We start from the raw sequence: 14,955 nt of genomic DNA, 5'->3' as shown, positions 1-14,955 counted from the left end.
ATATTTTGTATTTTAAAAACTACACTTCACACAAGAAGAATAACTGAATATTTGAAATCACCACACAAACATACACAAGCTCACGAAGTTTCATCAATAGCAGTCAAGAAATAAAAATAGTTTTTTAAGAGCAGTGTCTCCCCTAAAGAGTCCCTAACCGCCCAGAGGTCAAAATTCAGTTATGGTAGGGAAGTTGTGCACCATATGCAACGACCTGAGAGCGGTGAGAATTTTTCAAAATGGTGCTGCAATAGCGGAGTTTTAAATGTCTTTGATTATGTGGCGATCACTCTTTTCGCTCTTTCCTTCGCTACCCTTCGTTGGCATCCTCTCTCAAAGCTGCTCTGCCTTCTCGCCAAACCCATCTCTACCCCCGTCCCCATTATCAAGCAGCATACATCATCGTTGAAGAGCTATTCGAAACAATGTCTACTTCTGGTGGCCCAGACTCAGTCCCTTCCTCGACTCCGCCAACTGCGTGCTTGTTGCGAACCACTGCTGCCGTGCCGACCCTTGCTTATACGAATCATGCTGGTATGAACTGTGTTACAGGCAGCAGTAGCTGATTTGCAAACACACGATTAATTGATTGATGTGTGGGGTTTAACGTCTCAAAACCACCATATGATTATGAGAGACACCGTAGTGGAGGGCTCCTAAAATTTCGACCACCTGGGGTTCTTTAACGTGCAGCCAAATCTGAGCACACGGGCCTACATTATTTCCACCTTCATCGGAAATGCAACCGCCGCAGCCGGGATTCGATCCCACGACCAGCGGGTCAGCAGCCGAGTACCTTAGCCACTACACCATCGCGGCGGGGCTCCAAACACACGAACGCGAATGGGTAATACAACGAACAACAAGCATTACAGACATCTGCTTGCAGACTTACTACAAGTCGTAGGCTCTTGCTTGACCAATTACAGCATCAATGTGCTCTGCATCAGAGATTCAAGTTTTCGCCATCACACGGAGGCCCGAAAGGACCAGAGAGAAAGAGGGATTGTTTCTTGGAATTTGTGGCACACCAGCGACTTGTAGCGCTTCCATGTGTAGAATCGTTGATCGCAACAGCATTCTGCACATGACGCATGTTTACTTAGGACGGTTAAAAATTTAGCATGTTGATCGCAACTGATGTATCTTGATTCAGCTAGCGATATCATCAATCTAAATATATTTAAATAAATGTAGTGTTTGATTTGGTCCGACCGCGTATACTGTGTTCGTTCGCTCCGAAAGCGGCGCTCTCCATTCAAGATCCCACAAGGAAGACCACCCAAATGCATTTGTCGTGCAACTCTCGGAACTTTTCTCAATAAATGTTTTTCCACCACCACCACCACAATCATAAAGAATGTCTAAATGTCAGAAAACCTCAACTGATCCTAGCAGAGCAAGGGCTCACCATCAAAGAGATCACGATTGTTGCGGTCCACGTACAGCAGGCAGTAGGCGGACGTGCAGTGGTGGCCCCCGACTGAGTCGTGCAAGAGGTCAGCCCACGTCACTTCGTTGACTGTGACGTCGTTGAACTTGAGCCAGGCCGATCGGTGCGGGCAGTACACATAGGCCCAGTAGTGGCCCGAAGCGGCCTGGCCTTCGTGCACCAGGACTGCGTGCAGCCGGTACGGCACCTGACCAGAAAAACACATTCAAGGAACTTGTACCAAACAATGTCTCAAGATCTGCAACAGGGGGCACTGTTACAGGTCTTTCAAACCTTTGTCTTTCATGTAGCTTATTAAACACATGACAAACACTTGGAAGAAACTGACAAGCAACTTTTGGTTAACTAGTTACTGCAGTAGGATAGTACAAGGCATTCACCGAGATACTGCTGTTTATGCACATGAACTATTTTATCCCATTGTGGCTGTCCTGGCTGACTTAGTACTATTCTTTAGTGCTTCCTTTGAGCAGGACTAATCAAGTTAATCTGCAAGTCTAAATTGGCAGATGTCCTGCACCAGAACACTATGTGGTATGGTATTGTAGAATGCCACATTAGTTACCACCATGTGGCATTCTTCAATGGGCACATAATTATAAGTCAACGGCTGTTTAATAGTGGAGCTCTCAAGTGTTTAGTAATCTTAAAATAGGGAACATCCGCGCAGTGTGAGGCAAGGGACTTCCTACGAGCCAAATGTAGAAATAAATGTTATTTCTCTCTCTCTCAAGCATTTAGTTGTACCATGTGGAGTCGACAAAACTATCCGTCAGCAGCCCAGCATGCGCTCTTCTCGTCCTGTTCTTTTTTAGTCATCTTCATGCTTAGTAAAGCCAATTAACATAATCCATGTCAAGATGCAGCTAATTAGGCTGAGCCATGCTAAGATCGAGCTTGCTAATACTTCGTTTATTTGGACACACTCATATGTAATTATGTTAATTATGAATATCTAATAATGACTAGTTAATTAAGACCATTTTAATTCAGACCATGCTTACTTGATAAGCGAAGTCACCAGCTTTCCTGTTTGTCCAGCCTAGCACCACTAGTGCAACCTGCCCACATTTTTTAGGGGCGAGATACCTTAGGGCCTCAGCATGTCAGTGTGCATGATTGTCTGCTGCTGCTGTCGTGATGGTCGATTTGCTCAAGCGCGAGAGAGAGACCGCTTTTTGTCGCCACGAGAGAGCGTGCTCTCTCTCTCTCTCACGACCACCTCAGCCCTTGTGGCACGGCAAGAGAGAGCATATGGCGCGTTGCCCACCGAAACTCTTTCTTGCCCGCGTAACAATGCGCTGTATATATAAGCACTGGATCTTGACCTGCAATGAAGTGCAGGTGGGGGATTTCTTTTGTTCGTAGTTGACCAATAAAGATTTGCAGAGTCCACATTGACTAAAAGCGGATTGCATTTTTCGCCCCTACCTAGTTTCGTTGCTCGCACCCTGCTGAGGTGGCAACTGCACAGGCTGTCTCTGGTGGGCGCGGCTAAGTGACAGCATGCTGTAAGCCAGATGCAAACTTTTTTTTCTCTCTCACCTCTTTCTCAATGTGCCAACAGTAACCAGACACTGAACTCGCGTGCTCGTGTATTGCACCACGACATCTTGGCTGATAAACCACCCTAGCTGGTCAGCTCACCTGTAGCAACGACGGCTCTGTGTAAATATCACGAATGGTTGCATCGATGCGGCTCATGCTATCCTGCAACTCTGCAAGAGAAAAAAAGAAGCAATAAGGCATAAATGGTATGTTGAACTTGTTATAATAATCGATGTCGAGCTGGGATCTTGCTAACGAATTTGCAGCAACTTTTTCTTCAAATGAACTTAGAACATCCATCAGGCTTTTCGTTCTCCACTGCTTTCATTGCAGATTATCACTACTTCATAACTTATTTTGCAATTCTTGTGGTTCAAGAAAAAAACTTGTTCTCATATTGTACCAAAAATAACTGTGTAAACACACCAGTTATAATCTCTTGCTTTCACTGCAAATTAAAAGATCATAACAGTTGGCCTATAACAAAATTAGATTGAAGCATAGGCGAAACTATCTGAAACTGTGCTCACCTTTGACATCGTGCTCGACCTCTGACTGCCACCGCCGCAAACAGCTCTGCAGCAGCCTTAGTTCGGGCTCTGACACATGTTGTGGGCTCGGCCCATCATTCAGGTTACGAGGGCTCTCTCCCCTCGAAAGGCCCTCGTCCGGTGGTGAGCTGCCAGGAGAACAGAGACCTAGGCTGTGGGAGATAATTCGTGACAGAACTTGGAAAATTATAGTACCATAACATACTGGAGAAAAAGCTGCGCCAGATAGGATATAACCACCAAAGCACTCACATTCTGGAACGTTGTCATTGTCGTCATTACAATACCTTAGAGAAGCGCTGAATAAAGCAGTTATATAAACAAAGTGCTAAATAAAGCAGAATAGTATGTTAACTTTATGCAATGTACCAAACTGGCAGGCATGTTGCCTTATCCTAAAGAATGCACAAGCAGAACATCCAGTCACAGTTGCATGTAGGAGGGCCAAAGACCCAAGCAGAAACATCCCAAATGATATCAGGCATGGCCGTGTGGCCAAGAGGAAGGGAGACATCATACCACCATCAATATTTAAATAAAAGGAAATCGTTTTGCCAGGCAGTCAACAAGTATCACTACTTTGCCAGTGTCAGGGCCTGGCCTATGTCACGGAGGGGCCAGTAGCCTACACTGCACGGCGTTGTAGCTCTCACAATTTTGCCAGCATCAATACTGCCAACACCGGAGTCGACAGAAACGTGCTGCTCTTCTAATGACGGCGCACATGATGCATCTGCTCGGGTCATGCGACTCTCCCACATGTGATAACACAGCAAAGGAAAGAAAAGGAGTAGAGAAAAACAAACAGGTGGGGAGAACACATTCAATATAAGCCCACAGTAACAGCAAAGGAAAGAAAAGGAGTAGAGAAAAACAAACAGGTGGGGAGAACACATTCAATATAAGCCCACAGTACTGTTTCAGAAACATTCACAATGTCCACAAGATGAAAGATGGTCCACAAAGAAAACCCATGTTCTGCCGCACAAAGCTGTAAAGAAAATCCCATACCAGTTTCCTAAACACAACACAATAAGATTTACCTTTTCATAGGATAGTCCCTTTCGATGTTAAAATTAAGGTTGTGGCAGTAGCTTTTTTTTTCCACTAACAGGAGACAAAATGTAAAGGACCCATCTACTTAGCTGCAAAATGCAGTCAAGGCCCATCTGGAGTCCCCTATTATGAAACACGTTTCTGCATGTAAGCACAACATGCAGAAGCAGCACTGGGAACACAAGCAACAAGACAAGGAAAACATTACGTTGTTATTGCTCATTGACCACACACTGGCTTTGCAAAGTTCGCATTCAGTGTGGATTACCGATTAGCCTAACTGGTCACCTTGCCAAGTCAACATGGAAGCTCTCTTCCCAAGAAACTCGCACTTGTTGCCATGGTAGCATCGCTCCACAATCTAAGTGCACTTGCCCCTCTTTGCTACGCCCAGGGGAGTTTCTTGTCAACAGTGGAATTTTTTGGGGAGCATTCTTTCAGTCCGTGGATGTCAAAAAGGACAGGTGCAGTGGCAAAGCTTTCTGGGTGCAGCTCGGAATAAATACCTTGACGACGGTGAGCCCATCTCCGCCTCCTCGTTTCTCTGCTGAGAGGCTTTGCTCTCGACGAACTCGAGAGTGTATTGCAGCACGTCTTGGAGGGGCACCCGTTTGGGCCCCGAGCCGTACTGGATGTACCTGAAAGAGGCGGCACGTGGTAGAGGACACCTCTGCCTCTGCCATCTCTACGAACAAAAGCACGACTCGTGCATGCAGGCGAGTAGGGTAGGTAGGGTAATCGTGACGGCATTCTGTACACGACTGGTCAAATACAGTAGCAGGACACACCTACCTCTCTAAAGCCAAACCTACTATTAATGAGGTCACAAAATTGAAACTGCCCTGTATATTTAAGCCTACATATGCCACATAACGTCCCCATGCATAGAAAACATCACAGGGTCAGCGGAACACTAATAGAACAAGATTTTTATTGTTTACATTACAAACACTCTTTCCGCCTCATAAGCAAGTCGCAATACCCTCGAAAAATTCCAGAAAATCTACACCGAAACATTGGTTGTGATCACTCGTTCCACAGTTGAAAATCTGAAGTATAGCCTAAAAATTGCAATGCAATCAAGGCTATCCCACACTTTCAGGCTCCTTTTGTACACGTGTCTGATAAACGAAACGCTGCGGTTGCTAGTTTCCCTCTCTCCTTGGCTACCTTCCACTCAGCGGCTGGTCTTTTTTAAAGCTGCTTTGCCCTCCTTGTCGCGTGACCCTCCCAACCTCGCGTGGCATACAGTCACCACCAAAGTGCTCTGCGAAACAGCGTGCACTCCCGGTTGCCACGGCTCAGTAAACTCCGTGCTTTTCAGCTAAACGCTGTTGTTGTTGATCCTGAAGACATTATGTACACGACGCACGTGTTTACCCGAAATGTTTGAAAAATTCTTGGAGGTGGTTTAGAGGCCCTTTGACATGCAAGCAATTTTCGGACTCATTTTATCAGTATAAAGGCGCATGTCAGATTAGAGTAAATACAGTACTACCAGTACGCAAAAATTACTTCATATTAATGAGAATAACAGTCTTTTAATTTGTAAACTCTTAAAAATGTTTTCTATCTTCATTTTTATTTTTTCACCATTCGATTCAAATTCAATTTAGTTTAGAAAACATTATTACACACCCTCAATCTTTTTGCATGACTGCATGTGACGACCAAATCATGGCACTCATGTTTTAGGACAATCAAAGAGATATACTTGTCAAGTTGTCTCCTCAGCCTCTCCCGTTCAGCTTTAAGCCGGCGAACCTCTTCACGTTTGCTGCGGGTGATGTTCTTGTTGTACTCCATGTACCTGGCGAAAATAAGGTAAAAATACCAGTCGCTAAACAACAGTGCTTTCCATACTCATGGGTAAAATCGCTCAAACTGAACTAGGAGCAGCTTTTGGAACAGCAAAATTCCAATTTTGGAGCAGAAGGACTTTGATTTGGAGCAGTTAGCGGCATTTAGACGGACAATAAGGACAAATGTTAAGTTCGCATTTAATGCTTTGTAACAGCGGTCACGAAACCTCACAATACTACTTTCGTGCTAAGGGAATGCTTTTCTTTAAAAATAAGACCGCACTCTAGTGGTCCACAAGGCGATGGCGCACTTTAAGCCACCTGCCTAAATGGGTCTACTGGAGCAGCAGTAACCATGCCCAATGTTGGCCGCATTTATTGTGTGGCTGCCGACACTAGTAGCACCAGAACACTACTCGGAAGAGCGCACTCTGGAAGCAGTGAGAAAGTTGCCGCTGATATCGCAATCCTCCACAAGAAAATGCAGCGAGCACACCTGCATGTTTTTTTACTATTTTGCGCACGGGCACAGAGCATTAGGACACTTCAACATAGCGGTTTGTTTTCCTTGCTGCAGCTTAAGCTGTACAAACAATTCACACATACATACACACGGCATTCAAACTTTCTGTCACAGTGACTTTTTTTTTTTTTGATCGCCCATGAGCAAAGACCAACAAGTGCCGATTAGAACTAGCCTGCAGTTTGGCATGTTGCCACAGAAAGTTCGTCCAAGGCAAAATGAAGATCGGGCGTCGAAAAACTTGCACTTAAGCCCAGACCTGATGGCAGCTCATGTGATACGAAGTTAGATTCACTGCCGGGAGATCAACGGAGACAAAACCCGCCTAGCTTGTCCAAGTCCATGCTCAGGCAGCAAAAATTAGTGCACTCAAATTAAAGCTATACAGCTTTCAAATTTGCAGAGGTAGCAAGCGTAGTAACAATAACACCTTCTCAGTAGGAAACATAGTGCACATGAAGAGTACACGATTATACGTTTCATGCAGAGCATGCACGGCCGGAGTCTGGTCAGCTGCAGCCATTGTCAAAAGTGCGTCAAAACTCGGTACCAGCCACGCAACAACGATTCAAGGCGCCAGCAATGGTCACATCCAGACAGTGTACACTGCCCCACCTCCTCCCCAAACAACGCGTGCAATGAAAGCAAACACCAAGCAACATCCGAGCGAATTTGGGAAGCCAATGCAGCTGCCACCGGCACACGTCCATCTATGCAGTGTAAGCTACTAAAAAGATATACCAAATTCCCTAGCTTTCCCTGTGCTGCACACATGAGTCGCGAGGAATATTCACGAACTCAAGCGCAGCCCGATATTAGTGGGCAGCGACAGAGCAAACAACAACCAGCACTGGAGTCTCCATGGGTGTTTCCTCGAATAGATACATTCAGCACAGTTCAAGAATTCCTGAGCTGGACATGATTCATGCATATTTCAAGATCGTAAGTGTTCTGATGATTTTGTAATGCATGATATTGCATTCATAGCACGATTGCTTTGGTTGTTCTCGCTGACCTAAACATAATCTGTAGGTTTCTGCAAATATTCAAATGAATATTACTGTATTATTTCATATTGATCGTAATTTAAATTGTTGAACATCTTGCAGCATTCGAAATAAACAAATAGGTGTATACTAGTCGACATTCAAACCCCTGCCGCTGTAAAAGTGGTTTCACTGCAGTGAAGGAGTGATAAGCTGTGAAAACACCTATCCATCGAAAATCCGGACTGCCACGAAGCCACTCTTCAAGGTTCAATTGAACATATTACCCTCACATCGAATCATCATTTCTTTTTTTTCATCATTTTAAAGCTTGTAATACCGGCTTATATGCTCTAAGTACAGTAAATTTAAAGTGTAAAATTTTTTACAGGTTATCACTTGCATTCTACCCAAAGTCAAATCTTGCTACTACCAGGGAGGCAGACTGACCTGTTGCAGAGATTCACTTGAAGCTATGCCACCAAGTCAGAGAATTGATGTCGTCCCTCTCTCTAAAAGGTTATTCGCTACTCTTTTTTGGTGTCACATGCATAACAACTCTTCTGAGGGGAGTCAACATGCATCTTTTTTAAAGACGCAAATACGACGTACACGTAGCTTATGTATACCACGCGCAAGCTAAATCACTCTCGTCATTGTAAAAGACAAATTACGAAAAGAGTGCTTTCCTAGTGCTGTGTACAAGGTTCTGTGCGCAAACTGCAAATGTAGGTACATCACTTGCATTCTACCAAAAGTCAAAATTTGCTACTATGCAAAGTTGCTTCTACTGCCTTGGAACCAAAAAGAATGACATTTGCAAAGAACTTGTTTCAATTTTGATAAATTTTGTGCAGGTTGGTCGGGTCATGACAAATATAACCATTTTTCTACACGATAGGCAATATATCCAATTTCAACTTTATTCGAAATTATTCAACCAAATTACTATTCGCTCAAAATTTTCTTTGAACCTGAAATTCACCACTCACACAAGCCTCTAAGTTGTATAGTGGATTGACTGGCCGTGTGTGCATTTATGTACTGCATGTATATGCAATGACTATTCCGTTGTAACTAAGTATATACAGTTAACCCTGGATATAACAAAAATGACTAATTCCCGAAAATATTCGCTGTAAAAGGATTTTGTTAAATGCAGGTTCTGAACGAAAATTTATAAAATGAACTCACAAATTAAACAAAAGAGGAACTGAAAGCAGAGCTAACCCAAAACACTTATGGGCACTCTTGGCGGATTTTTGCCATCGCCGCTACGCACCATAAAAAATCCAGATTGACAATGTGCTACCGCTCATCAGACTTTTATAAGCATGTAAAAGCAGAGATCAAATGAGCCGGCCCATCTCTACACAACAACAACAAAACACAACCACCCCCCCCCCCAACATTTTAGAACTGCCGTCGAATGCTCAAACAGAACAGAAAGGAAACCGTCCATATTGAACAAACATGAAAAAAACGCAAAGGAAGGGGGGTCGTTCGAGTAGCAACATTGAACTTTGATTTTAAGGGCGCAGGCCCAGGCGCCTGTTATCTAGGCAAGCATTGGTGCGTTTTCAACGTGTAGAGACTGTGTGAAAAGAGCACTTCTCCCTAGAGCGGCCGTATTTGGTTACACCAGCGTAGTGTAGGAGCACCGTGATATCAGATAAAAAAAGTTAGCAGCCAGCCTTACTTCATATAACATTACAATTCGCTGCTCTTGCATTCATTGCATTGCATTCAACCCACCGTCGTTTTGTTGCCACAGCCAATCGGAATAGCGAGGGCCGCAGTTTCTCGAATTCGCAAATGGAAAAGCATGACGAGTCGACCACCGAAGAGTCGTCGTTGTCATTGAGGTCTTAGAAAGTTTCGATCAGAGCCTAATCTGACATCCCCTTAGTAGTGACGACATAATTGTCAGCATAATAATAATTAAAAAAAGAAAAAAAAACAAAGCTGAATATCGTCGGGGGCCACACCATGCGCGCGCAAGGCGTCAACAATGAAGAGCAAATGATACAGATACCAGGGAAACGATTAAGTTAAGCGCTCCCTATACCTAGCGCAGCCAGAAATATGTGACGCTAATTTGGAAGAGGGGGGAGGGGCACATCCCTGCAGGCGCCCACCACGGAGGCAAGAATGGCGGCAATGCCGGCTCGTGGGGTGCAGGCCCGCATGCCCACCTTGGAGTCACTGGGGGCATTTCCCGCTTCGTGGGGCAACCGTGGAAGATGCATGCTTGTGCCAAAATATCAGAAACAAATCTCGAGGGCTATGCTTGCATGGTGCATGCGCCAGAACTGATTACAGCAGATAAAGGCGCACTGAGAGCGCATTAGTAGTCATAGAATTAAACCATTCCTGAAATTCTCTGAAACATGACGAAGATTCCCTTTTTCCCTTTGGCCCAAAGTTACAGGCGAAAATTTCCTGAAAAAAAAAAAGAAAAAAGAAAGTTCCCTGCACGGAACATCAGTGGCCTGATTCATCAGCCCTGGGAATCTACCCAGCGATTGCCTTTTCATTTGCGCTTTTGAATTAGCTAGGCAACCACCCTTCTTCCTCAATCTGCAAGTTTTGCAGTGCCGCCGCGAACTTTTTAAAAATTTTAAAACAATTTTTGCGCCGAAGGTTACCAATCGACGCAAAAATTTTGGTCTGTCTGTCTGTGCATTAGTCTGTTTGTTCACCCGTAACGGTACCCTAAATGGCACCAAAGTGACCAAACGATACTCCAAACGGCCGACCCCATCCGCAGCCGCCCATCAATATTGCTCAAGGTTCGGCGTTCATACTTCTGCGATTGTCAATTAAAAAGCAATTATTGTGCATATCTGAGGCACCACAATAACACGCCCATATTATGTATGTGTATTTTTTACTAGAAAAGGCATACATAAGTAATTTTAAGGATCGTAGCCTTTATAACGTTACGCTGGCCATGCAACGCTTGCATGAAACTGCAAGTGTTTCCAATGCTTTGCTAAGACGACACAGTGGTGGCACCTACCCGTCGCCTTGCGTTCTACACCTTATCACCTCAGAAACGGGCGCGCACGGCGCACGCCTTGAACTGCTAGACAGCGCTCATGTCTCACGTGTGACATGACTTGATGCGCTCGTTCACCTCCCCTGCACGCTCGAGGCACTCTAACGCAGCGCCTCCAGAAAACCATTCAGCGATTTTCTTGCGCAGAAAATCAAATAAATGTTTTGTTCACTCTCTCCAGACGCAAGACTGTTGTCTTTCGATGACATTTGCGGTGTAACATGCAGATATGGGGCCATTTTTTTTTCTTTTTTTTTTCCACCTTCCACCCATCGTTTGTTGACTCTGCATCCCCTCCGCCTTCCTAATGACCTTATTGCTCTCTCCCCAACGGTGCACCTTCCTTGAAGAGCGCTCAAACACTCAAAATCATTCACCACTAACATAGGCAAAGGTGACGACGCACCTCCTCAAGAAATACATCTCCTGAAACGAGAAATTTGCTGTGCCTGCTTCGAGATAAGGTGGAAGGCAGAGGTGAAAAGGACCAGTTGATCCAATGCGTCAAGCAACTATAGGACACCTTGCAAAGTACGACCGCAACACAGACGAGCATTAGGCAGTTTATCTCTTCTAAACAAAATGGCAGTGCCGCAAAACCTAGCGGGTAATGTCTCTTGCATGTTTTCTAACGTGATATAACTGTACATGGGCTTCTGTGGGAGGGTGAACAGGAGCCAGAAAACACTGCATTTTAACAAGTCATGCCGCTATGTGGTTCCATTATAAGTGGTCCACACTGTATACCAATGTTTTATATATCCGAGATCGCCCGTACAGAAGTAAATGCTGATAAACGCAGCATTAAAATCACCAAAAACCACAAGTGACTCTCAAAAAGTGTTCAGTGCTCATCAAGGGAGCACCAAGAATACAGAAACGGGATGAACGTACCTGTCCATGTAGAGCAACTCTGGAAAGTCTAGCCGATGATGGATCTTCTCGGGCTTGTTCATTTGCTGATTGAAGCGGAATCGAGACAGCTCAAACACTAGCACAGGTGGTAGCTTTGTAAACCACGTCTGTAATAAAAGCAAAAGATAAAAATACAATTTTGTTTTCATGTCCAAAACAGTGCACCTCTTCAAGCAAATATTTTGTAGTTTGTTGAGTGGATTGCAACAACGAAGTTCTGTCTGACATAGCACCTTTAGTAAAACTGAATTCTTTGATTGAAGTGTAACAACACTGATGGCTCCGGCACAGGTATTCTTATTAACCTAGATAGTCTGTTGTGGCTTGCTAAGACGATGCATGAAGGTCGCGTGATTACACAAGTCATGTAACGATGTTCAATGAAATGAAATTCTCTGTCTAGTGCACAAAGTGTTTACCTCTTTCTTACCTGCCGCTGTTTGTAATATTACCCTCAATATTACGTGGAAAGTTTATCTGCAAGTTTGATATGATGAAGTTTCACTCCTGCAGCAAAGAAGCATCGAGTCAATAAATTGAAATTATCATAAGAGCCAGTGGTTAGCTGTTGCAAGAGATTGTTTAAGACAGTACCTTGCTCTGTGTTGTGCTAACTCTGGGGCATAGTGCTCTATAAGCATATAAGTTGCAAAAAATTGCATAGAGAATTCCACGTAACGAGGTTTAGCTGTAGCACCTAACCAGCTCAAACAGAATAGTCAAATATTTATCAACACCGCACCACAGTTCAAAAAGCATGACTATAGCAGGCAGACAGGTGCGAAAAAAGGGACATGCACGCACGAACACAGGGGCCCCCTGTGTACACGTGATGTCTGCAACACGTGATGACACGTGCATAAGAAGAGCACACTACGCCGTTTGTGGTCATTGTGAACAAGGCTCCTGTGTAGGGAGCCGAAACGCCTAATTTTTCTGCATTTTACCTTGGTCGGCATTTCTGTTATTTTGCATCATGTTTGTCCCCGACCAGACGGGATTTCATCGGACTCTTGACTATGGACAATCTAAGAATTTCGACACCCCGTATTTTGTCATTTTAGCATGCACATGCATCTTCCGCAGTTGCCCCACTGCTAATGAAGCGCGAAGCAGCACGGTGCGCTCGTGGCCTTGGCGACTACCATGCGAGAGCGAGCGCTCGTTACTGCGCGCGGATGGGCACGAGGCAGGCCTGCGCCCCACGCCGCCATTCATGCTACCGCGGGCGCATGCCCTCCCCCCCCCCCCCCCCCTGTGCCCTCCCCTCCCTCCAAACCAAAAACAAGAAAATGAAAACTACTTTTACATTGGCAGGGCCACGCTTTTAGTTAGTGTCACATATGTGAGGCCGCACTGTATATGGAGGGCGCTTTACCAAATAGTTTTCCGCGGTATCCGTGTCGTTCGCTCTTCATTTTTGACGCCGTGTGCGCGTGCATGGTTTCACTGTGCGCGCATGGTGTGGCCCCCGACGATGTTTAGCCTTGTTTTTTTTTTTTCCATAACCGTAGCCTTCGCAATCAGCTCTGGCAACAAGACGACAGCACATGGAATGCAATGCAATGAATGCGATAGTAACAAATTGTAATATTATACGAAGTAAGACTGGCAGCAAACTCTTAAATCCGATATTGCGGAACTTTTACAAGACGCTGGTACAAGAAAGTATGGCCCTTCCAGGGAGAAATGCTCTTTTCACAGTCTCTTCGTGTTGAAGGCACACTGACGCTTGCCCAAACAGCACGCACGCCAGTTATTGCACCCTCAAAATAGTTCATCGTAGCTAGTAGCTACTTAAGAGAGAGAGAGAGAGAGAGATGAAAACATTTATCGTTGAAAAAAAAAAAAAAGAGTTTAGGGGCCAAAGCATGACCCCGCTACATGGTCAGCGTCCCTAGTCCGGGATACTTCATAACGAGGCCCCGACTCGTGCTCGTTTCACCAGAGTTTGTTGAGACTCCGGCGACGAGCAGTAGAGGAGGGCAGTCGCCCATGCCTCACAAGAAGGCGTAGAAGAAGGGGGCAGGTGGGGATTTTTCGCACATGCCCACACCTTGTGTAAGATGTCACAGGTCTCCCCACAATGTGGGCACAGCCTATCCATATTCAGGTCGAAGTGTTTGATAATTTCAGGATGTTTTGAAAAAAGTCGCAGTTTCGCCGAAAGAGCGAAGCAATGAATGCAATAGCAACATATTCGAATGTTTTACGAAGCATTGCTAGCATTTTTAGGAGCAATAGTAACTGTCAGCGGTCAACTCATTTAGATTTGATCTCTCGTAAGTCTATAAAACGATGATGGAAGAGAACACGGCTGCTTCAGGTACACGTTTGGCACGGGTTTTTCATGTTGAGAGTGTAGCCCATAGAAGCTCCCGCCTGCTGTGGGGGCACAAGCCACGCATTGATCGTTGCCGCGATAGCGCGGCAACCATAAGGCTCCCCCTCCTCCTCCTTGTTTGCTCATGAGTTGAGAGCACGCGCAGATGACCCCAGCCGGAAAGGTGATGTTCCCTCTGCGGAAAGAGGAGGCTAACGCATCCTTCCCAATATATATACATATATATATACACACACACACACACACACACACACACACACACACACACACACACACACACACAAGTGAATGACAGCAGCTCGGGGGGCGGCAGAAACCGAGACTGTCCACATAATTGCTATCGCAATAAAACTTATTTTCAGAATGTTTGTACTTCTGATCACCTACTCTCAAATTGCTAATGCTAAATTCGGTCTGCAAATGCAACAAAATTGGCCTTCAAGGCACCCCAGCAGCAGTAAAATGCCCCCAGAAGAACGAAATTTGTTCGAACTTCGCGTATGCTACGAGTGTTGCAGCTGGCAAAGTGCCACTATCGTGAGCCAAATTTGAAGCAGTTTCCTTTATGCGAAATTTGCGCCATCTTGAAATGGCATCACCCAAGCAGAATAGCAGCTGTCACGGGTTTTCTGAAAGTCGTTCCCGGGTTGCTCATTGGCTCTCACTCAGCGCGCATTTCGAGCCTCCCATTGTCCGATGTGGTCAGTGCGCTTTTC

At 45.1% G+C, this 14,955-nt stretch overlaps 1 protein-coding gene across 3 annotated transcripts in view; it reads right to left on the bottom strand.

Annotated features, from left to right (window-relative positions):
• Positions 1 to 14,955, bottom strand: part of LOC119172429 (ubiquitin carboxyl-terminal hydrolase 25) — a 99,791-nt gene that overhangs the window by 32,097 nt on the left and 52,739 nt on the right. For 2 of the 3 annotated variants that reach the window (XM_037423531.2, XM_037423532.2), the window contains exons 9-14: positions 11,875 to 12,002; positions 6,323 to 6,418; positions 5,115 to 5,246; positions 3,532 to 3,704; positions 3,101 to 3,171; positions 1,412 to 1,640 (exon numbers count right to left, since the gene is read on the bottom strand). In XM_037423531.2, coding sequence (XP_037279428.2) covers positions 1,412 to 1,640; positions 3,101 to 3,171; positions 3,532 to 3,704; positions 5,115 to 5,246; positions 6,323 to 6,418; positions 11,875 to 12,002 — 829 coding nt within the window. The remainder of the gene's footprint in view (positions 1 to 1,411; positions 1,641 to 3,100; positions 3,172 to 3,531; positions 3,705 to 5,114; positions 5,247 to 6,322; positions 6,419 to 11,874; positions 12,003 to 14,955) is intronic. The other variant, XM_037423533.2, reaches the window with a different exon arrangement.

This window comes from Rhipicephalus microplus, chromosome 4, assembly GCF_043290135.1.
Source record: "Rhipicephalus microplus isolate Deutch F79 chromosome 4, USDA_Rmic, whole genome shotgun sequence".
Classification (NCBI taxonomy): domain Eukaryota; kingdom Metazoa; phylum Arthropoda; class Arachnida; order Ixodida; family Ixodidae; genus Rhipicephalus; species Rhipicephalus microplus.
This window is presented reverse-complemented; position numbering and strand designations above follow the sequence as displayed.